The sequence below is a fragment of the Coregonus lavaretus genome (assembly GCF_964263955.1).
Source record: "Coregonus lavaretus genome assembly, contig: SUPER_35_unloc_1, whole genome shotgun sequence".
NCBI classification, from domain to species: domain Eukaryota; kingdom Metazoa; phylum Chordata; class Actinopteri; order Salmoniformes; family Salmonidae; genus Coregonus; species Coregonus lavaretus.
In genome coordinates this window covers 5,904,934-5,929,529 of record NW_028167181.1, presented here as the reverse complement: position 1 = coordinate 5,929,529, position 24,596 = coordinate 5,904,934, and the positions used below count along the sequence as shown (strand labels likewise).

At 42.1% G+C, this 24,596-nt stretch overlaps 3 protein-coding genes across 4 annotated transcripts in view; 2 read left to right on the top strand and 1 right to left on the bottom strand.

The window, feature by feature from the left end:
* Positions 1-559: 559 nt before the first annotated feature.
* On the top strand, positions 560-3,297 carry LOC311110038 (group XIIA secretory phospholipase A2-like). Its single transcript, XM_084188568.1, has 4 exons — positions 560-980; positions 1,285-1,361; positions 1,758-1,923; positions 3,038-3,297. Exons 1-4 carry the CDS (start codon positions 707-709, stop codon positions 3,154-3,156), a joined length of 636 nt encoding a protein of 211 aa, XP_084044694.1. The 5' UTR covers positions 560-706; the 3' UTR covers positions 3,157-3,297.
* An 8,408-nt stretch (positions 3,298-11,705) lies between these two features.
* On the top strand, positions 11,706-18,263 carry LOC311110037 (caspase-6-like). Of its 2 annotated transcripts, none has more exons than XM_084188567.1 (8): positions 11,706-11,791; positions 12,327-12,365; positions 13,084-13,126; positions 13,364-13,513; positions 13,644-13,720; positions 13,846-14,021; positions 14,300-14,450; positions 14,799-18,263. In XM_084188567.1, exons 1-8 carry the CDS (start codon positions 11,761-11,763, stop codon positions 15,035-15,037), a joined length of 906 nt encoding a protein of 301 aa, XP_084044693.1. In that variant the 5' UTR covers positions 11,706-11,760; the 3' UTR covers positions 15,038-18,263. The 2 variants fall into 2 exon arrangements, with proteins under 2 accessions (XP_084044693.1, XP_084044692.1); XM_084188566.1 differs by having other exon boundaries at positions 13,361-13,513.
* LOC311110036 (calcium uniporter protein, mitochondrial-like) overlaps positions 17,777-24,596 on the bottom strand; it is a 31,830-nt gene continuing 25,010 nt past the window's right edge. The window contains exons 2-8 of the mRNA XM_084188565.1: positions 22,632-22,704; positions 22,154-22,324; positions 21,098-21,202; positions 20,506-20,672; positions 20,035-20,238; positions 18,865-18,981; positions 17,777-18,746 (exon numbers count right to left, since the gene is read on the bottom strand). Coding sequence (XP_084044691.1) covers positions 18,669-18,746; positions 18,865-18,981; positions 20,035-20,238; positions 20,506-20,672; positions 21,098-21,202; positions 22,154-22,324; positions 22,632-22,704 — 915 coding nt within the window. The 3' untranslated portion in view covers positions 17,777-18,668. The remainder of the gene's footprint in view (positions 18,747-18,864; positions 18,982-20,034; positions 20,239-20,505; positions 20,673-21,097; positions 21,203-22,153; positions 22,325-22,631; positions 22,705-24,596) is intronic.

The window sequence follows — 24,596 nt, the reverse complement described above, 5'->3', positions numbered from 1 at the left end:
GTAGGCCTGTGCTTTCCACACCTGAATAGTCTCCCTGGCATACAGATCCCTTACTCTATTAGTAGTTTGTATACAGTTTCACTTTCATTTTGCAGGAGGCCTTATTCTCAACCCAATATGGCCTCACCATATTTATGAGGCTGGTCAAAGATGTGTTGACATGGATTTCTATGGCTACATGCTCCAGCGTGGTACCCAAACAGGTCGGTACTGTGATCCATAAAACTGCAATGCAACTGAACAAGTCTACTAGAATGGGTAATTTGCTGTTTTTTCCTGTAAATCCACATGTGAATTGTAGTGTGGTTTGTTTTCTGAAGAATCCGTAGCAAACTACATAGAGTATAGGCCTACAGTGAAAATCACTTTTATTGATTTAATATTGCCTTAAAACGGAAACCAAGTCAATTTCTCAGTTTAAAAAAAACCATCAAATCAGTCATTGAATATACATTTGGTATCGCTGGCATGCATGAACTTTGAACATTGATGCGTTATGAGTGACCACGTGTACTACAAGTGCAAATGTAAATGTTGTCACTGATAGGCGTATTGCTGTCACGTGATTACTCCCACAACCCGGAAAGTGAATTATATGACAGCGGATCAGTTGACGTCGAATAGGATTTATATTGAAACAACATTTGGGAAAGTGTGAAATGATTTTCTACCGACGTTTGGTCGAGTCATTTAACTTTGGAGTCACATGCCAACCAATTGCAACAATTTTCTAGCATCCGGTGCTGTCGTCATGCATCATAACAGTTGCATCTCGGTTTTTCTCGTGGGCTTACTGTGTTCCTATGGATTTCTGAGCTGTGTGTCTTCATGTAGTAAGGAACCTGAACCAGAAACACCTGACTGGCGAATGACATTAAAAACCATTCGCAATGGGATCCATAACATTGACAAATACCTCAACGTTGCTCTGGATTTATTTGGAGGTCATGATGGATTGTGTCACTATGAATGCAGCGATGGTAAGGTCTCTCTCAGGCTACACACATAGTAAATCATTGTTGGTAGTGGAAATAAAACATGGCCATAACTACTTTGCTCATTGCTTATTATGCAGACAAGCCGTTTACTCAAAAGCACAGTTAAAAGTGATTAATGTTCCACAAACAAAGGAGATAAGAACCACCGTAGCTATTTTGAGTTGTAAACCATTAAACTGGTACAGTGCGATCCCCAACACACTATGTAGCCTCTCTGAACAGGTTATCTCTCTCAACAAGATAAAGAAGAACTCAGAACACCTCTACCTTTGCTCTTTCCTTGCAGGTTACAAACCAGAACCCCGGCCTGGTTACAAACCACCCCCACCCAATGGATGTGGGACGCCCCTCTTCGGAGTCCAGGTGAGCTAGTGTCATGTCTGACTTCGATCTATAGCAGTGGTCTTCCCTATTAGTCCTGAGGGGGCGCAGTGTGTGCAGGCTGTTGTCCCAGCCCAGCACTAACACTCCTGATTAAGCAATTCATGGTTTTTATGTTTAGCGGAGACCTGTGTTTCAGACAGTGAAGCCTGCACACACAATAGTGTATAAGCTATAGCTGTGGATCTTCAGGACCAGGAATTTCACTGCACACCGGATAGGTGCAATGAAATGTGTTGTGTTACAGGGTCAGCCATAGTAGTGTGGCGACCCTGTACAGCGACCACTGTTTATAGGAATGTGATTACGCCTGTCATATATTGCATTGAATATTTGTGAGCATTGATCTAATGGCCATCTCTTTTGTCTACTCTACAGTTTGACATCGGCATCCCGTCCTTGACCAAGTGCTGTAACCAGCACGACCGTTGCTATGACACCTGTAACCGTGATAAACACGACTGTGACGATGAGTTCCAGGAATGCCTGGAGACCATCTGTAGGAGATTACAGAAGATGTTGGGACTGGCCCAGAGTGTCCAAGGTAAGATGGCACCTGGGTTATGTTCATTAGGGCATGCAACAGAAAACGTTTTACAACGGAACACGACAATGAGTGTTTGTCTGTTTTCTCCTGTGTGTTGCCTAATGAACACCACCCTGATTCATGTATTGACATGCTCCCAGTGTCAAGCATTCCTCACAGTTAATTCAATAATGTGTACACCAACTTGTAGCCTGGTTAAATCATACTGAACGCTGCACTCACCATTGTCAATTGTTTCACTTCACTGGTAAGTGCAGCATTCAGTCTGGTTTAACCAGTCTAACAGTCTTGCTGGTACGGAAGATCATACAACTCATCCATATTACTATGTGTACTACCTCTTCTATTACTTGTAATTTTTTACTTGACTCTTATTATTGATGATAAACTGGGTGGTTCGAGCCCTGAATGCTGATTGGCTGAAAGCTGTAGTATATCATACCGTATACCACAGGTATGAAAACGTTTTTATTTTTACTGCTCTAATTACGTTGGTAACCAGTTTATAATAGCAATAAGGTAGCTCGGGTGTTTGTGGTATATTGCCAATATACCACGGCTAAGGGATGTATCCAGGCACACTGTGTTGCGTCGTGTGTAAGAACAGCCCTTAGCCGTGGTATATTGGCCATATACCACACACCCTTGGGCCTTATAGCTTAATTATAGTACAGTAGTGTTGAGGGAGCTAGCACAAGCATTTCGCTGCACCTTTTATACCTGCTGTCAGTATACAGTGTGTGTATGTATGTATATTATTTTACTGCTCTAGGGATATAATTGTTTGAATAACCTTATTTAATATTATGTATTGATTTTTTACCTTACATTTTTTCACTCTTTATGCGATGCATAAGGCAGAGAACACCGGAAGAAGAATTATCATTTAATTACCACAGTGAATTATTGTATGTTTGTTTATGTGTAAATTAATCCCATAAGGGATGGGTTGCCAACTGGTGATTTGACCCGATTTTTTTTTTTTGAATTCATTCACCTGCTGGAAACAGTTCACGTGACAAATAAAAATGGATTTTGATTCGTTTTTCTGTGTGTTTCATATGTCTGTATAACATGATCTACTCGTGTCTCCATGTCTCTCTCTCTACAGCGTGTGAGAATACTGTGACCCTGCTGTTTGAGGCTGTCATGCACATGGGGTGTAAACCCTACATGGACAGCCAGAGAGACTCCTGCAAATGCAAATTTGAAGTCAAGAGGGATCTATGAGCTGATAATTTTGTAGAATTGTTCTCCTATGCAAAGGTTGTTTAGTGGTTGTTGTGTATGTAATTTGTTTGTTCTGCCACACATTATATGGAGTATCAATTAAGAGAGCGAATATGAATGTTTATAAAAGGTACAAAGAAACTGAAAGACAAATGTATGACTACAAGCACATAATGATACAGTGATAAGGGTAATGGCTACATTATATTGCCCAGTAATTGTATTGTTTTGGTTACTTTATAATTATTTATATTGAATGTGTAAATAGGCATGTTTACCTGTTGATGGAGCCACTATGGAGTGTTGACCCTGTGGCCTCCCGAGTGGTGCAGTGGTCTAAGGCACTGCATTGCATTGCTAGCTGTGCCACATAGCTGGTCCCGACCTGGAGACCCATGGGGTGGCGCACAATTGGTCCAGGTTAGGGGAGGGAATGACCGGCAGGGATGTAGCTCAGTTGGTAGAGCATGGCGTTTGCAACGCCAGGGTTGTGGGTTCGATTCCTAAACTAAAATAATAATAATAATGTATGCACTCACTAACTGTAAGTCGCTCTGGATAAGAGCGTCTGCTAAATGACTAAAATGTAAAATGTTATGTTGTAGGTAAATCAAATGTTTGGAAAACCCCAGCTTCTTTTATTTTTGTATTGTAGTTTGACCTTTGTTGAGCTTGCCTCATTCACAGGCATACACAAATATGCATTTTGTTTTTATGGTATCCCTCTGTATAATGTCCAAAGATTTATAAATAGCGTTGATAATGGGAGCGTTCGTTTTGCATGGCCCGGTGCCTCAGGTGTGCGGAGTTTAATAATTTTAGACCATTCCAATGGTCCTTCACTGAAATCTTCACTCGCCCGGGTCATCGTACCATGCAAAACGAACTGGCCCATTGTCACGCCCTGCAATAGAGGTCTGCACGGGACTGACTAATTCAGCCCGCATCCGCTCGCACCCGCAGCTTTTTACACCACATCCGCTGGCTTTCTGTCCGAGTCCCACCCGCAACCGCAAGAACTGGTCCCGAACCCAACCGAAGTCCAGCAATATTATTTTCGGCGAATGCGACGCAGCTCATTTGCCAGTCATGGTCGCAGCAATTTTGCGCCCTATATAAGCAATATAAAATGTGTAAAAATAACCCAAGAAATAGGTTGAATTTCAAGAGATTTTCAAGTGGCCCATTATATTAGGCTATCGGTATTACTGTGCTATATCAGCCAATAAACTAGAAGCAGTTTGAGAGAGCACTTGGGGACACCTGCACTTTCTCTTGAGCTACGTTTTATAGCCTACCCTTTAGGAGTGGGACGATTTTCAGACAGTGACACATGGATGATCAATATAAATTTCTAGGCAATGTAGTAAACTATAGCCAACTCATATTTAGGAAGTACATTGCCTTCGAAAGATAACGGCCCCGTGTTTATCCGCCCATGCATAGGCTAAAACCTACTCTACTTCGCATGTAAGGCTACTGAATTTGAGGCAGCAAGAACGATTAGAGCGGACACTTGCATTCTCTTGAACTTCTTTTCACTACGTTTTGTATATAGGATATAGCCTACCTTTTAGGAGGACGATTTGCAGGCGGAGACAAATAAATGGGTAATTCATATTGATTGAAAATAATGGTAACCTATGCGCGCGTTACGCCTTTTCCTTTTCAATCATTTTATTTATTTATTGCACCTTGACTAACGTTGGTTGAGTGCCATCCACTTCTTTCCATTATCAATAGTATTTTTATTTACAGACACTAGTAAACTGTAGTCTAATCATATTTAATGTAATTTTCTTGAAAAATATTACTGCCACTTGATTCTCTGCCCATGCATAGGCAGCCTACTCTATTTCATTGAGACCAGACCATAATCTCTCGGGGACAGATTCTTGTGGACAGATGAAACGGCGAGAGTCTGTCAAGGCTCATGTAGGATTATGCGATTATGAGCAGCATTGAGGGGATTCAATTAATCTGCCCGGGCGCCCGGATTGGCGTGTTTTGCATCGGGTGAAAGTTGATTGCGTTTGGTTTTGGAACCGGGCGAGAGACAGGTGCCCGGTTCAAAACCCACCGCTAGGTCGACGTAATTAGCACGTGGAGTAATGAGTAAGATTCTGTGTTTTCACATACTAAAGTGATTGCTTTTGATATAAAAAAAAGCATCTGCCTTCACAATGAAAACTAGTTTGAAAATGCAAAAATATATTTCACAGAAAAGAGATCTATGTATGTTTCTGGACGATTGATCATGCTGCCAGGATTGAGCGAAGGCGGTGCATAAAGTGGCAATCAGCAGTTACATCCATTTTTTGATTTATAAATTAATTATATGTACCCATTGATTCTTGAAGAATAGGCTATAATTTATAAATGCCTCATGAACTTAGTTCAACTGGCATACAACATCAGAACCCCAATTACAAAAACTTGTTTTACTACAATGTTTGTAATCAAATAAAATGTAAACAAATAGCCTACTACAGCCTCAAAACATGGTTAAACTATCATCATCACTTTAACTGATGCAGTGGTTTTCAAGCCCCTGTGCGGATGATAAACGGTTTCCACTAGATTCAACAGCCACAAAATCAAAATAGTTTGTATCGTAAAAATAAAAATAAATGCTTTTTGGCCATGATAAACACGGGCGAAATTAGCAGAAGGAGGGTTTTGGCCAACTTTCCGTTTGCGAGAGGAGACTTCGCCAAAGATGATGGATATACTGACAAGATAGCCTACTTGTCTCTCCTCCCTAACAATGGGAGTCGTTGACCCACAAAGCTGCACGGTGGGCTGTCTCTCCTGTCTATCCTTTATTTGGATTGGTGGATACATCTAATTATTTTAATACTTTTTGAATATTCGATGAGGGTTGTTGACGTCAACCGCCTGTATTCAACAGAGAGAGATGCTATGCAAGCCTACTAGCCTCATTATCATGAATATGCATTGACATCTCGAAACAACTCCATTATAAAGTGTTTTTTCTCAAAGTTGCCGGGATGTCACGTGTCCTACTTATATCAGTACACTCATAACAACCTATGCATTACGAAACTTCTATAAGATCAAATAAACCTCACGTAGCAAATAAGCCATTCCATTATTTTTTTAAACCAAATTCGACACTCATTGACCTCCATACAAAACTCCTCGCTTGGTGAGCGAATGAAACGAAACTACGCCACCTGCTGGAGAAGACAGATCTCTGGCCGAGTTGGTCCTCTCGCTTCGCCTCTTCCTCTCGGATTTCGCTTCCTTCTTTTCCACAAAGGTAATCCCCCCAGAAGTAAACAGGAAATTACACGTTTTCGCGAGAGAATTTTACTTCTGGTTAACCGAGTGCTGTGTCTGATCCCATGTAAACCTACCACCTCCTGTCATTGTGCCCTTGATCAAGGCACTTAACCCCCCACAAAGTAGAACTGCACTGTTAGTTACATGTGGTCAACCCTCCATCTGAAGAGCTCCTGGGTGTGCAGGCTTTGCTTTTGATCCAGCCCTGAAACACCAAAGTCTGCTTATCAAGGTCCTGTTGAGCAGCTGATGTTTAGGCTACAATGTGGTTAGACCAGGGATTGAGCAAAAGCCTGCACACACAGTAGCTATCCTGGAGGATGGTTGCCACCCTTGTGAAAGTGATTATTATCCACATGCAAAAAAGATGAGCACCACTTTAGCTATCTTGGGTTGTAAACATTAAACTGGTACAGTGCGACCCCCAACGCTATCTGTAGTCTCTCTGAACAGGTTATCTCTCTCAACAAGATAAAAGAAGGTGGGAGAACTCAGAACACCTCTACCTTTGCTGTTTCCTTGCAGGTTACAAACCAGAACCCCGGCCTGGTTACAAACCACCCCCACCCAATGGATGTGGGACGCCCCTCTTCGGAGTCCAGGTGAGCTAGTGTCATGTCTGACTTTGATCTATAGCAGTGGTCTTCCCTATTAGTCCTGAGGGGGCGCAGTGTGTGCAGACTGTTGTCCCAGCCCAGCACTATCACTCCTGATTCAGCAAGTCATGGTCTTGATTATCAGCTGTGTCAGACAGTGCTGGGCTGGGACAAAACCCTCATGGTTTTGATGATTAGCGGAGACCTGTGTTTCAGACAGTGAATCTTGCACACACTATAATGTATAGCTACAGCTGCGGCGCTTCAGGACCAGGAATTTTGATTCGTTTTTTAAATTTATTAGGATCCCCATTAGCCGAAGCCAATGGCGACAGCTAGTCTTACTGGGGTCCGACACATAACGGAAAAGACATTACAGACAAAATACTTCACAATTTACATACATTTAAAAACATTAACATGTAGTGTGTGTGTGTGTGTGCATCTATCAGTTACACATACATTTTCAGTTCATACACACAACAAGTAGGTCACATGGGGAGAGGCGTTGTGCCATGAGGTGTTGCTTTATTTGTTTTTTAAAATCAGGTTTGCTGTTCACTTGCTCTATATAAGATGGAAGGGAGTTCCATGCACTCATGTCTGTGTATAATATTGTACGTTTTCTTGAATTTGTTCTGGACCTGGGGACTGTGAAAAGACCCCTGGTAGCATGTCTGGTGGGGTAAGTGTGTGTTTGTCAGTGCTGTGTGTAAGTTGATTATGCAAACAATTTGGAATTTCCAACACATTGTTTCTTATAAAAAGAAGAAGTGACTCAGTCAGTCTTTCCTCAACTCTTAGCCAAGAGAGACTGGCATGCATAGTATTAATATTAGCCCTCTGATCACAATGAAGAGCAAGATGTCTTTCTTTGCAGCACATCGAACCCACAACCCTGGCGTTGCAAGTGCCATGCTCTACCAACTGAGCTACACGGGCCCCGTGGACAATAATCGTGGACAATAATCAAGATAAGATAAAACTAGTGCCTGCAGGCCTTGCTTTGTGGAGTGTGGTGTCAAAAAAGCAGAGCATCTCTTTATTACGGACAGACCTCGCCCCATCTTTACAACCTTTGAATCTTTATGTTTTGACCATGACAGTTTACAATTTAAGGTAACACCAAGTAATTTATTGTCCTCTACTTGTTCAACAGCCACACCATTCATTACTTACGGAATGAAGACTACTGTTTATAGGAATGTTATTACACCTGTCATATTATACAGTACCAGTCAAAAGTTTGGACACACCTACTCATTCAAGGGTTTTTCTTTATTTTTACTATTTTCTACATTGTAGAATAATAGTGAAGACATCAAAACTATGAAATAACACATATGGAATCATGTAGTAACCAAAAAAGTGTTAAACAAATCAAAATATATTTTAGATTTTAGATTCTTCAAAGTAGCCACCCTTTGTTTTGATAACAGCTTTGCACACTCTTGGCATTCCCTCAACCAGCTTCACCTGGAATGCTTTTCCAACAGTCTTGAAGGAGTTCCCACATATGCTGAGCACTTGTTGGCTGCTTTTCCTTCACTCTGCGGTCCAACTCATCCCAAACCATCTCAATTGGGTTATGGTCAGGTGATTGTGGAGGCCAGGTCATCTGATGCAGCACTCCATCACTCTCCTTCTTGGTCAAATAGCCCTTACACAACCTGGAGATGTGTTGGGTCATTGTCCTGTTCAAAAAAAATTATAGTCCCACTAAGAGCAAACCAGATGGGATGTTGTATTGCTGCAGAATGCTGTGGTAGCCATGCTGGTTAAGTGTGCTTTGAATTCTAAATAAATCACTGACAGTCCTTTAGTTGTGGTTTCTTTGCAGCAATTCGACCATGAAGGCCTGATTCACACAGTCTCCTCTGAACAGTTGATGTTAAGATGTGTCTGTTACTTGAACTCCGTGAAGCAATTATTTGGGCTGCAATTTCTGTGGCTGGTAACTCAGAGGTAACTCTGGGTCTTCCTTTCATGTAGCGGTCCTCATGAGAGCCAGTTTCATCATGTTTTAAAGTAATGATGGACTATCATTTCTCTTTGCTTATTTGCTTATAATGGTGGAACAAGCTCCCTCATGACGCCAGGACAGCGGAGTCACTCAACACCTTCCGGAGACACTTGAAACCCCACCTCTTTAAGGAATACCTGGGATAGGATAAAGTAATCCTTCTACCCCCCCTTATCCCACCCCCCAAATTAAAAATAAAAATTCATAATTGTAAAGTGGTTGTCCCACTGGCTATCATAAGGTGAATGCACCAATTTGTAAGTCGCTCTGGATAAGAGCGTCTGCTAAATGACGAAAATGTAAATGTAAATTTGAGCTGTTCTACCCATAATATGGACTTTGTCTTTTACCAAATAGGGCTATCTTTATTTTTACACTGCTGCTACTTGCTGTTTATTAAATATGCATAGTCACTTTACCCCTACCTACATGTACAAATTACCTCGACTAACCTGTACCCCCACACATTGTTGTTATTATTATTATTATTATTATTTTGTTTTGTTTGTTTATTAAATCATTTCTTAACTCTATTTTCTTAAAATGACATTGTTGGTTAAGGGCTTGTAAGTAAGCATTTCACGTTAAGGTCTACACTTGTTGTATTCAGCATATGTGACAAATAAAATTTGATTTGATTTGATTACACCTGTCATATTATATATTGCATTGAATATTTGTGAGAATTGATCTAATGGCTATCTCTTTTGTCTACTCTAAAAGTTGACATCGACATCGACATCCCGTCCTTGACCAAGTTCTATAACCAGCACGACCATTGCTATGACACCTATAACCGTGATAAACACGACTGTGGCGATGAGTTCCCGGAATGCCTGGAGACCATCTGTAGGACATTACAGAAGATGTTGGGACTTGCCCAGAGTTTCCAAGGTAAAATGGCACCTGGGTTGTGTTCATTAGGGCATGCAACAGCAAACGTTTTACAACGGAATATGAAAATGAGTGTTTCTTATCAGAGAACTCCAGGTAGTTTGTCTGTTGAACACAACCCTGATTCATGTATTGACATGCTCCCAGTGTTGAACACAGAGCAGGACTTTACTCAAGCATTCCTCACAGTTAATTCAATAATGTGTACACCATCTTGTAGCCTGGTTAAATCATACTGAACTCTGCGCTCACAATTGTCAATTGTTTCACTTCACTGGTAAGTGCAGCATTCAGTCTGGTTTAACCAGGCTAACAATCTTGCTGGTACAGAAGATCATACAACTCATCCATATTACTATGTGTACTACCTCTTCTATTACTTGTAATTTTTGATTAACTTATTATTGATATTGATGATTGATTATTGTACTGCAATGTTGAGGGAGCTAGCACAGAAGCATTTCGCTGCACCTTTTATACCTGCTGTAAACTGTGTACGTGACAAATAACATGATCTACTCAGGTTGATGATCTACCATGTCTCTCTTTATACAGCGTGTGAGAATACTACAACCCCACTGTTTGAGGTTGTCATGTACATGGGGTGTAAACCCTACATTGACAGCCAGAGAGACTCCTGCAGTGCACATGCAAATTGATGTCAAGCGTGATCTATGAGCTGACATTTGACATGTATTGAGCTTGCCTCATTCACAGACATATGCAAACATGCATTTTGTTTTTACAGTATCCCTCTGTATAATGTCACACTCTGAAACATGTTTTATATTATACTGAACAAAAATATAAACGCAACATGTAAAGCATTGGTCCCATGTTTCATGAGCTGAAATAAAAGATCCCTGAAAGGTTCCATACACACAAAAAGCTTATTTCGCTCATCTTTTTTGCATACATTTGTTTACATCCCTGTTAGTGAGCAGATCCCCCTTTGCCAAGATAATCCATCCACTTGACAGGTGTGGCATATCAAGAAGCTGATTAAACAGCATGATCATTACACAGGTGCACCTTGTGCTGGAGACAATGAAAGGCCACTCTAAAATGTGCAGTTTTGTCACACAACACAATGTCACAGATGTCTCAAGTTTTGAAGGAGCGTGCAATTGGCATGTTGACTGCAGGAATGTCCACCAGAGCTTTTGCCAGATAATGTAATGTTCATTTCTCTACCATAAGCTGCCTCCAACGTTGTTTTAGAGAATTTGGCAGTATGTCCAACCGGCCTCACAACCGCAGACCACGTGTAACCACACCAGCCCAGGACCTCCACATCCGGCTTCTTCGCCTGCGGGATCGTCTGAGACCAGCCACCCAGACAGCTCAGAAAACTCTGTCTGATTGGCTGTGCCTGGCTCCCCAGTGGGTGGGCCTGTGCCCTCCCAGGCCCACCAATGGCTGCGCCCCTGCCCAGTCATGTGAAATCCATAGATTAGCCCTAATGAATTTATTTCAATTGACTGATTTCCTTATATGAACTGTAACTCAGTAAAATCGTTGAAATTGTTGCATGTTGCGTTTATATTTTTGTTCAGTATATATTTGACTCTGTTATACGGTCCTCAATGGCTACAATGTGGTATTATACGGAAGTCGTAACGAGCAACGCGTGACTGACATGCCCAGTTGCCAATTGTATCCCGTTTATGTGGAGTTCAGCCAATCAGCTTAAACGGGCGGGAAGTTTCCTCATCCATCAGCGTTAGTAAAGGAGAAGCATTATTCACTTGCGTGTACGTGTTCAAAGGAGTATAGACCGCAACCATGTCGTGTCCAGGGAATGAAGACACTAAAGGTAATAAAAAGTCATATTTTTAACTTATAGATAGATATACTATATGTATGTATGTATGTAGTAGTAGTAGTAGTCTTGCGGTTTAATGTAAAGTTGTGGTCATCAATTCATATAAGACAAATATGAAAGAAATCTCAGAAGACAGTTCGGACCCTCCCTGGGAAAAGAAAGTGAACAAAATAATAATAAATCACATGCTGAATGATTTGTCGGGGATTTCACAATTTCCCCTCCATTTACCTCGCTTATCTTGAACTGTTCTAATAACTTTATAAGGTGTATGTCCGTATTATCTGTCTGTTTGTACTGCTGTTACAGTAGCCAAGGTTGTTGTTCACTGTCAGATGAATCGCGTTGCTAGACACTACGCAATAGCCTGGGGACTAGGTTACTGTCAGATAAGCACAGACCACAGACTTCAATTAACGTAACCTGATTTTATATCAGGTGTTAAGTTAATGTTATCAGTGAAAAGACTTGTTTCACAGTTCTGTCAAATCTTACTGTGTTGTCTCATATGTGATTTTGGTCACAGGGAGCGTTGAAAAAGACAGCAAAACAGCCCCGAGGACAGGTGAGTACATACGGGCAATATCAGGTTAGGTAGGTCTAGGTGCTCAATGCTTGTAGAGACATATGCTAACGTACATTCAACACCAAAACAGAAATACTGTTTGAGGTACTGTTATAACGAAACTACCTTATCTCATGAAATTGCCTTTTTTACGTAACTCAAAGTACACGCTAATTATGTAATTATTAACACAAACCTGCAGTTATTTTGTCCATTTGGCGTTTGCACTCAGCAATCACCTGAATCAAAACCAATTTACCCTCCTCTTGTGCTCACAAAAATAACCCTTAACACAAGGAACATAAGGAAATGGAACTCCAGACTTTCCCCTTTTCCCCCTGTCCTCAATTGGAAGAATAGTCCAAATCCTGCTTTCCCCCACACCTGCAACAGCAGGTCTACTGGTCTTAACACCTGTAACCAGCCTGTTGAAAACCACCAGGACTGGGTGTTTATTGAACAATGGCTGCTTAACCCCAGAGTTCTAGGCTAGGCTACTAATTCACAAACCTTTGGTTGCAGAGCTTAACAATAGACCCCTGAAAAATAAATCTGATCCCAAAAGCATTGGAGACTATTTGCATCGAACCTGCTGAGCTTTGAGATATCAGAAAGCTGTATAACCACGAGAGGGCTTTGAGAAGTCATAAAATAAAAATTCATGCAAGATTATCATAGCTGTTCAGATTGCATGTTCCTTTCTCTATCTCTTCATCAGGTCCTAGTGAGAACCTTACAGAAACAGATGGGTATTTCTACAGGTAACTATTAGTAATAATATTACTCATTACGTTGTTATAAATGACTTGAATGTAATGAACATGTGGTTGAAATAAGTTCATGTATGTTGGCAGTTGAAGTGAACAGATAGTTCCTCATTTTTTGTGGTAACAGATAGGAAATCGACACTTTCTGTTAACAAATGTCTCTCATTCAGCTACACCCACTATAACAAGGTAATGGTATTTACAGTGGAGCATGTTTTTTTCTTTCAGCAGTTCTTTCTCTATGGACCCTGCGGAGGAGTATAAGATGGACCACAAGCGGCGAGGCATGGCTCTCATCTTCAACCAGGAGCGCTTCTTCTGGCGTCTGGGGATGCATGACCGCAACGGGACCAATGCTGACCGCTACAACCTGGTCAAAAGGTATACATGGCATCAGATATGACCGTGCTTCATAACTCCCTATAGACCGGTACAGTCAACTGTAGTGCTGATTTAATTGTTTAAAAAGTTCATGCCTAAACATGTTTGACACTTGATTTTTCTGATTCAGATTTCAGGACTTGAACTTTGAAGTGCAGGCCTATGATAATCTGAAGGTGGAGGAAGTTCTGGATAAAATCAGTGAGGGTAAGCAGCACTTCAAGTCATTCGATACCACCTCAAATAATCAGCTTAACATTCATTCCACAGTGTATCAGTCACAGTCAGTATTATACTTCAGAATAATAAATCATACGTCTGATACTCTATAGCTGCTGAGGCCAACCATGCAGATGCAGACTGCTTCGTGTGCGTCTTTCTGAGCCACGGAGAGAGCAACTATGTCTATGCTTACGACGACAAGATCTCCATCCAGGACATCACTGCCCTGTTCAAAGGAGACAAGTGTAAGAGCCTGGTGGGCAAGCCTAAGATCTTCATACTGCAGGTAAACAGTCAGATGACGCCTTTGAATAGAACCATTTTAGATGGAAACCTTTTACTTTCAGTACTGTTGACTCATAGACCAATATCTGATGCGTGGGGGCCGGTGAAGGCAAATCTTCCTCAGACGCCATACTATTATTTTCCATTCTATTTGTAAACATTTGATCCACATAACCAAAAATATATACTGCTAAATCAAAACAAATTCTATATGACACGTCCATCATATTAATTGACGTTTTGACTGTTTTATGTTTCTGATTTGATTGACACCGACAGGCGTGCCGTGGGGAGAAACATGACGAACCAGTGACCCCCATGGACGTGGTGGACAGCGAAGTAAAGACCAACGAGGTGGTGGTGGACGCTGGGGTGGTCTACACCCTCCCTGCTGGCGCTGACTTCATCATGTGCTACTCTGTGGCTGAAGGTGAGGAAGACATGGCACAGCTGAGATAGTCCATTACCGAAAACCAAAATAAATACTATAAAAATTGTGTTTGTAAATGAGGATAGATGCATAGGCCAGTGATGCAGAGAGAATAAAGACATAAATTCATTATTTTAATTCCTTATCAACAGACTCAGTTACTATTTTGTACCCAACTCCTTCTTACTGTAACTTGTATACAGTTATGCTGTTTAGACAATATAACTGATTCCTTGTGTTAGTGTTATGGCGTTTGATCACTTGATTATGTTTTGCTTCTCACTTGGATTAATGGAATTCAGATCTAACTGACATACTTGTTCCCTGTCTCCCTGTGTGTTTGTGCAGGTTACTATTCCCACCGCGAGACGATCAATGGCTCCTGGTACATCCAGGACCTGTGTGGGGCCGTCTGCAAGTTCGGGGATTCCCTGGAGTTCACGGAGCTCCTGACCCTGGTCAACAGGAAGGTGTCCATGAGGAGCGTCGGGAATTGTAACGACCGGACCGCCATCGGGAAGAAACAGGTCCCCTGCTTCGCTTCCATGCTCACCAAGAAGCTCTACTTCCGACCCAAGAAGCAGTAAGGGGTTCCATCCACTGGGCAGCTACTATGTCATTCCTGAATCTTGCTGTAGTTGTTTTTAATGTTTTTTGGGAGAACGGTGGTCCTGAATCTTGCTGTCGTTTTTGGGAGAAGGGTGGTCCTTGACTATAATGTCTGGTTGTTCTTTTTGTTAAACTTTTGTCTAGATTATTTAGATTTTTGTCTTGAGGACCATGAAATGCACAAAACAAGCTGGGCATTTTCCCTTTATTCTAATCTTCTTCCCTATGAAACCAAATGGAGGTCATATCATTTGCTGACGATTGTGTTTGCAGTGCTATTTTAACATACATTCTGTGGTGGCAAACCTGACCCTAAAACAAAGCACGTACTATACTGGTGAAACCTGCTTGGCTGATCGGCTTCAGGCTTTCCCTGTTGGTGCTGACTGAGGTCATGGAATGTACCTGCAGGGCAGGTAAAAGAGTTGAGCATTAACATTTCAAATGACTTTATTCTCTGTCTGTCGATAGCTATTTGTTGAGAGGGGATTCTCAGTAAATGATTTTGCAACACCAGTGCCTTTAGGCCTTTCTCTTGAGAGAATACTGCTAATTCTTAACATTGAGTAATGGTTCCCTGGGCTTGATTTGTTTACCTCAACTATCTGTGTCAAATATACAAAGACATTTGCAAATTGTTTGAAGGAGGCAGTGGCTCTGGGGTTAAATCCCTACCTTGGATCCAAGAGGTTGTGGGTTTGATTCTCATCTCTTGTGCAAGTTTCTGCAACTGTCGTTGTCCAACATGGGAAGAAAAGTGCTGATTGTGTTAAGGAGCGGGTGGCTCTGGGGTTGAATGCCTTCCTTGCAACCAAGAGGATGTGGGTTCCTACCATATAAATACTTCTGCCCTACTAATCACTTCCTCAGTCCCAGAGCCATGTGATACCTTTGTCAGTGTTGCACAAGTTGATGATGGTTCTAACCTCATAACTTGATGGTTGAAATCTCACCTTAGCGTGGCTACGTTTCCAAAACTGTCAATGTCAAATGTATGAAGAAGGCAGTGGCTCTGGGGTTGAATCCCTGTCTTGCAGCCGAGAGGTTGTGGGTTCGATTCTCATCTCGTGCTTTAGTGTACTGTACATTTACGCAAATATCAATGTCAAAATTACTAAGAGAAGGGTTAATATTGTGAAGGAGTCTCTGGATCTCACCCAAAAAGCACAGGGTTGTAGGTTTGAACCTACTGCATGACTCTGAAGCATGGTTGTGTGGACAACAGGGACTCTGCTGCAGAGCGAGTCAAGGCCACTAGGAGTGGCTGCCACATCAAGATGGCAGGAGAATGGTGGCGTTGGTACAAAGTGTGCATTAAGCTGGGGCTGTTAATCCTGGGGTCCCCTGCCATGGTTCCTCAGCAGTGGTTATGGGGAAAATCCCTGGAAAAAGTAGACAGTATCTCTCTTGAAATACAACTATTTTTTGAGGGATTTTCCCCCAGAACCACTGCTGGTCACAGGAATGGGAACCCCAGGTATTAACCCCATCAGTCCTCCAACCACTACAGCGTCAACGGAACCACACTTAAGTGACTGGGATCAAACCCACAATCTCACGGGCACAAGCCTTACAATCTGTGCCACCGATTGCTTCACACTTCAAACATCGACATTGGGGAAACGTACACTAAATCACAAGAGATGAGGATTGAACCCACAACCTCTTGGTTTCAAGGCTGGGATGTAACCCCAAATCCTTCACACTTGAAGTGCTTCTCTTTGTATGTTTGACATCAACAGTTACAGAGACTGTCAATCAAGCACAAGAGATATGGATTGAACCCACAACCTCAAGGCAGGGACCAAACCCCTTACCCACTGCCCCCCATCTGGTCCTCTGTAGTCGACAGGATGAACGTTAAGACTTCCACAGCTTCATTGCCGATGCAGTCTCCTGCTCCTGTCCTCAATGTTTCATTCCATTTTGAAAAAAACTGGTGGAAACTTTGCAAAAGATGAGTGAATCTGGGCCTAAAGCTAACGATGACGTGCCTCATAATATAATAATATGCCATTTAGCAGACGCTTTTATCCAAAGCGACTTACAGTCATGCGTGCATACATTTTTGTGTATGGGTGGTCCTGGGGATCGAACCCACTACCTTGGCGTTACAAGCGCCGTGCTCTACCAGCTGAGCTACAGAGGACCACAAATATGTTGCCTCTCCACTTAGACCTCTGAGTTTGCTGTCAAAAAGGGAATTTGTGTTGTTTCTATTTATGTACTTTGATGTGCTTAGCCTTTACAACTCAAATTTAGCTTTGCATGTTTTTAAAGTGGCACGCTAAATGTGAACAAACAACTCCAGTATGGAAAGTGCCTCAGGGAGTCAAGTGTCTAGACGTTAAGTAAACACTTCAAGTTTGGTCACATGATCCACTGTACTACTACTGACTCAGGAAGACCAAAGAAGTCATATACATTGTTTACTGCCACTATGGTAGTGCCATCATTTGGTAATTCAAATCAATGGCCTTTTAATTAACTATATATATATATAAAAAAAAAAGAAGCTTTTTACCATTGTTCTTTTTTATTGAGGGTATTTGACAACTGTTTTCATCTTAAGATCACTTTATTGGTTAATTACACATTTCCCCCCCATTGGGCCCAGGATTGGAAACCCTCCGGTTGCTGGCTCACGGCTCTAACCGTTAGGCTACCTGCTGCCCTCATTTTGTACAACTTTAACAGTACCAATCTTTTTTTTTTTTACACCACATGACTACAGGCATATTCTTCTGCCAGAAAATATGCTAAAGTGTGCATTATATAGCTCAGATAAGACAACTCAGGGTACCAATCAACGATCTCATGTTTTTAAAAATCTTTTATCATTGTTAGTCACTTGGAGATATTTACTAAAGCAATGACAATGCACAAGGTACTGCTTATTTGTATGTAAACCTGAGTGCTGGACACCAATTCATGTTTCTATTTCTGAGGTGTATAAGAAAACAGGGACCATTTTATTCACTGTGGGTAAGGTACTTTTCTTGTAATGTGGTCTACCAGGGAAATTTGGCTCTGAGCTTTTGGGAGATGGGGATTGCACTACGAGCATTTGGAGAGGTGCGGGGGGCTCCTATTGAATTAGAATCTCTCATTTATACAATTACAGTTGTAAAACTTGAAATATGTTTAGGGTTTTGATGATTGAAATTAAAGTCAATTGAGGTGCAATAAAATAATGAAATTGAATTTGTGAATTCCGTCTCAGTTCTCTTAATCTTTGTAAACATTAGGAATGGATAATCTCATTATATACACACATACGTCATTACTATTTCATATTCAGAACTTTGCTCTTCTATAAGAAATTACACTAGCTACTATATTGAATTACTGCAACGGCCATGATTGCAGAAAAAATATGATTAGTATTCAGGAAAATGCTTTCTCATATGATATTTCTTTCAATACTTATATTACTCCAAATGACTTCGGTATCACTTCCAAGACTGTAAACGGTGTAAACCAAAGCTCTAGAATGATCTGCAGGGTTAGTAAGAAAAAGGCACAATTATCAAAATAAACGGGAAGAAATGGCGTAGAAGTGCTGCTGCTCAGTAGTCCTTCAGTTTGACACGGTGTGTGTGTGGTTACTCATGGCTTGCGCTGGATCTGTTCTACAGGGAGCTGAAGTTGGGTTGGATTCCTTAGACGTCTCAAATCTTCTTCCACCTAAGGATGACACACACACAATCAGCAGAAGCCCTGTATAGACTCAATACATCAGTGGAAAGTCCATTAAGCAGTGATCAGACATTCTGCAGTGCCTTGTATAAGTATAGCAAAGTACCGAAGCCAACTCCTCTCTCAGATCATTGTACTTCTGCACGTTGAAACGCTCCTTCTTGGCACCCTTGTGGAAGTAATACAGGAACTGCCTGTCTTTGGCGTCTGGATAGACATAATCCTACAGAGCAAAAGAACACAACCACCATGATCCATCTGAACACAACCACCATGATCCATCTAGTACATACTGACTTGTGTGTATCACTTCTGCTCATAATTATCGGGGTTTGAATTCTAACTTGAGATAACTGTGTGCAACTCGAACCTCTACGTTAATCATGCACCGATGTCATGAGGAGATTTGATCAAAAGACAGGTGATGCACCTAGAAGCGTAATAGAGGAAGGTTGGTGTGTGCCAGCCTTCTTGTTGTAGCATGGATGTATACAGTTCTTACTGTACTTTGATGATAGAATTTACAAAATAATATGGACGTAGGACACAGGTGCTGTGGGACGAACTGGAAGGTTTATTGGCCAGACTCTCTCGTGTCATCAAGACCTAGGGGGGGGGGGGGCTTCTTCTATACAGTGCATCCTATACACATTGCAGTACACATTGCAGCCACAAGAGGGCAGACATACGTGGACATTTCTCTGTTACACTTCTAAGTGCATATCACCTGTGTTTTGATTACATCTACCATTGACATCAATGTAGAGGTTTGAGCTGCACACAGTTATCTAAAGTTAGTTAATAAATCCTTCATACTGTACAGTGTATGGCAATGGAGGAGTAGGTCACATATGGGCACTTGACTACTCTAACAGCTCTAAGTTATTGTAAAGAGACCAGGCGTGACTGAAATGAAAATGAAAGCCTCTTGTTCAAGTGCCCTGTAGTGACAGTACTCTTTGTGTACACAAGGGGGAGACATTGCCTTGGCTACTTGTTTTGAGACAGTGTACTATACCTGCTTGGTGAGGACATAGCATGGTTAGACTCCTGTACTATACCTGCTTGGTGAGGACATAGCATGGTTAGATTCCTGTACTATACCTGCTTGGTGAGGACATAGCATGGTTAGATTCCTGTACTATACCTGCTTGGTGAGGACATAGCATGGTTAGACTCCTGTACTATACCTGCTTGGTGAGGACATAGCATGGTTAGACTCCTGTACTATACCTGCTTGGTGAGGACATAGCATGGTTAGATTCCTGTACTATACCTGCTTGGTGAGGACATAGTAGGCGAAGACTCCGATGCTGGTGCAGTAGGTGAGGAAGTAGGTGACGGGCTCCATGACGTCCCAGGAGTACACCCACCAGGTGAGCCAGGCCAAGGCCCCACCCTGCACAGACAGCAGGGCCACACCTGTCCACATAGTCCTGGAGGAGTGGAACTCTGCACTGCGCGCTAGCTGTGCCTTCACCTGTATAGGGAATCGATGGGTGACAGAGGTTACTAGTGATAGCTAAAACAGGCTCTCGCACTCACGCAATCTTATCTTTGAAGGTTTACCGCGACAGCTTTATGGTTGTCGACCAAAGGGGTAGGTAATAGGAGTTACACAGAGACGAGAGAGATGAGACAAGATATGCAAGAGAGAGAGAGAAAGAGCGAGAGAAGAGACAGACGGAATGAAAGAGAAAGAACAAGAGAGACACTGAGTCAGAAGTGCTCCCCTCCCCTCCAGTACCTCTTCCAGAGGTGAGAGGTCCTGTTTGAGTCCATCCAGTCTCTCCATCAGCCGTCTCTCCTTCAGCAGGAGGTGGTCAGGCAGGTGGAGGGCCATGTGGAGCAGCTGCACCATGTGCTTCATGTCCTCCACGTCCGCCACATGCTCACTGGACACACTGGACGCCTCTGGACACACAGAACATGGGTGGAATTCATTTCAATACAGGCACTTTGGGAACTCATGTCAAAATGATTACACTTTGGGAACATGCATCACTATTCCACCAATTCCACCTCAGACTGGAGGTTGATGATGAGGAGGAGGATCATGCTGATACTCAAATGACTAATTATGTTTCTTTTTAGAATGACTGATAAAGATCAATTGATATCATCATCATCATGGTCCTCTGTAGCTCAGTTGGTAGAGCATGGTGCTTGCTACCCCAGGATAGTGGGTTTGATTCCCGGGACCGCCCATACTTAAAATGTATACACGCATGACTAAGTCACTCTGGATAAAAGCAGCTGCTAAATGGCATATATTATTATATCATCATGATCTCTTAAAGTGTTTAAACTTCCTTTGCTTTGGGAAAGAGTTGCTTTACCTCTTTCAGGGGAGTGAACGTTGTATACAGCATCATTGATGAGGAGCTGGAAGTCTTTGTCCAGGAGAGTGTCCATAGAGGTGGTGTTAGCTACCCGCGTTCCATCTGAGGACAGGAGGATAACAGATGGATAGTCTCTACAGAGGCGGTGTCTATAGAGGTGGTCTCTACAGAGGTGGTGTCTATAGAGGTGGTGTCTACAGAGGTGGTGTCTACAGAAGCGATGTCATCAGAGGTGGTGTTTACAGAGGCGGTGTCTACAGAGGCGGTGTCTACAGAGGTGGTGTCTACAGAGGCGGTGTCTACAGAGGTGGTGTCTACAGAGGCGGTGTCTACAGAGGTGGTGTCTACAGAGGCGGTGTCTACAGAGGTGGTGTCTACAGAGGTGGTGTCTACAGAGGCGGTGTCTACAGAGGCGGTGTCTACAGAGGCGGTGTCTACAGAGGCGGTGTCTACAGAGGCGGTGTCTACAGAGGCAGTGTCTACAGAGGCGGTGTCTACAGAGGCGGTGTCTATAGAGGCGGTGTCTACAGAGGCGGTGTCTACAGAGGCGGTGTCTACAGAAGCGGTGTCTACAGAGGTGGTGTCTACAGAGGCGGTGTCTACAGAGGCGGTGTCTACAGAGGTGGTGTCTACAGAGGCGGTGTCTACAGAGGTGGTGTCTACAGAGGCGGTGTCTACAGAGGTGGTGTCTACAGAGGCGGTGTCTACAGAGGCGGTGTCTACAGAGGTGGTGTCTACAGAGGCTCTGTTAGCTACCCGCGCCCCATCTGTACGGGACAGGAGGATAACAGATGGTTATAGTGTGTGCGCACACACACACACACACACACACACACACACACACACACACACACACAGGACCATATTCATAAAGTATCTAGGATCAGATAGTGCTGATCTAGGATCAGTTCTGCCCTGTCCATTAAAATCATATTCGTTAGTATCTAAAAGGCTAAACTGATCCTAGATAGGCACTCCTACTCTAAAATGCTTTATGAATACGGGCCAGTGTGTACATTTGTGTGTGTCTACAAGTGTGTGTGTACGCCCTACCCTTGGTGAGCACGGAGGCAGAGGTGACTCCCGGGTCTTCTCTCTGTAGGTCGTGGATGAGGTCTCCTACAGTCATCAACATGGGCCTGAGGAAGAACAGACAGCGCTCCTGCCTGGAGGGTAGCGGCAAAGCCAGCACCGGACGTCCATGTTTATACTGCAACCACACATCTAGACCGCAGACAGAGAAAAACACCAGGTCAAATGGGCAGTTAACGGCCTTGTGTTTAGAATACAGTGCAGCTCATTCTCACCGTTTTACATAACTCAGCTCATTGCATGCAATAATATATGGATTGTCGCAGGTCTCTGTGTTTATTATTAATAGTGATATGAACAGTCTACCAAAGATTACAATTCTAAAGCCATTCATCAAAGGCTGGCACTTTAGAATAAAGAAATACACTGTGTGTAAAGTCAAGGCAGCCAGAGTAATGTATTAGTTCTAGAAAGGTGTACTGTAATGACAGTATCGTACCACTAGAGGGTACTAGGGTACTGCAGAAGACCACTTGGGGAGGACATATCCACTGTGGCTGTCTGGGATGGATCTGAAATGAGAGAGAGAACACATTACAGAAGGTATTTATTTTACCTTTATTTTAACAGGGAGTCCCATTCAGGCCAAGGTCTCCTTCACAAGGAAGCCCTGCATACACAATTTACAAAACACAAATATATAAAAATGACAAATACTGTACATTTAAGAAAAACAAATCACATTAAAATCAGCAAATAGGTCTCCATTTAACATTTTGAACAGCCCGAGAGGCACCAGAACATCCTTTTACAAGGAACTCTGTAGATCTTTCTATACATGGGGTGCAAAGAAAACAGAATGTCTTAGTGGCTTATCAGCTCAATATCATCAGAATCAACAGAAGCCATCCCTTGGCAAACTATCATGCTGCCAAAGACAGAAAGACAAACATTTGAAGTTCTACATGATAAAAATTAGAGTCAGCAAACGACCAGCTTCTATTCTTCATACCATCTCTTTGTTTTCCCAGGGCGGCGTCTCGAGACAACGTTTACTCGATTATAAAAAATGTTATGCAGCCAGTCATTACAAAAGTCCATTAACTGAGATACTGTGTGATATAAACATTGATATATATATATATATATATATATATATATATATATATATATATATATATATATATATATATATATATATATATATATATATATATATATATATATATATATATATAGACATATTTCCAGAATCTCATTTCCAAGACACTGTATCATTATATTACCTTAAATAGCCTATCTTGCTGCATCACCCCACAACAACCACAGATATAGCCTACAGCCAACAGATTTTTTCGCTGACTACACCATGTCAAACTTTCTGCTGACGCAACATTTCTCCATTTGTATTCAATACCTTCTTGGCTTGGATGGAAGATGGAAAACTGTTCCGTGTTAATATGCACAATCATATCCCTCTCACCATCACTATCCAATCTCACTGAGGTAATGGTAAAAGGCTGGCTCTCACCAATCTCCACATGACACGAAGCCACAGAGACTTAGCCTGGCTAAACCAGACTGAAGGGTGATTGTCAATGGTGAGCGCAGCATTCAGTCTGGTCAACCAGGCTAAGGATCATAGACACTGATGCTTTTACTTGAATACCTGAAAATAGACAAAAATGGTGCTGATATGGTTTTTTATTTCCATATCAATGCCCCTATTACGGATTCATCCGATTCATCCCCTACTAATCTGTTGCTGAGTAGTACAATGATTTGGCATATTAAGTTTAATGGTTGGGAATATGTCGCTGGCACTGGACCTGGAAGCAATGAAAGAAGCTGTAAGATAAGGACGTAGAGTAATAGCTGTAAAAATGTGTGTGTGTATAATTTAAGCACTTGTATAAATGTGTGTGAATGTGTGTGTGTGTGTGTGTGTGTGTGTGTGAGTGAGTGTGTGTAAAGAGATTCTGTATAGTGCTACAATTATACCAACACAACTCCCAAGAGGTATTGTGATGCCTTATACATGCATTCACCCACAGATAACTGCCACTCTTAAGCACATGTTCACACGCACAACCACAGTGGGTAAAGATATATGGTTGTGTTAAATGTGAGAGGTGAATCAAGGTTTAGGTCATAACTGTTGAATTAATGATTAATTACCTACCTCCACACCATTCAAATGGAAATGACTCCGTCTGGTACGAAGAGGACTTGGAGGGTTTGCCAACGATGCCTAGTGAACATGTAAACACTACCTTCTGGCCAGCAACAACAAGTTGGGCCCCTTGAATTGGAAGCCTATAAAGCATGTTACTGCAGTGAGTTACTTTAAAGTGATCAAATGCCAAAAACTATTCAAAATATAAAACATTCCTTTCTGACAGCATTAGAAGCCTAAAGTGTGACATCATAGTGACTTTAAAGTTTCAAATGTCAATATCTACTA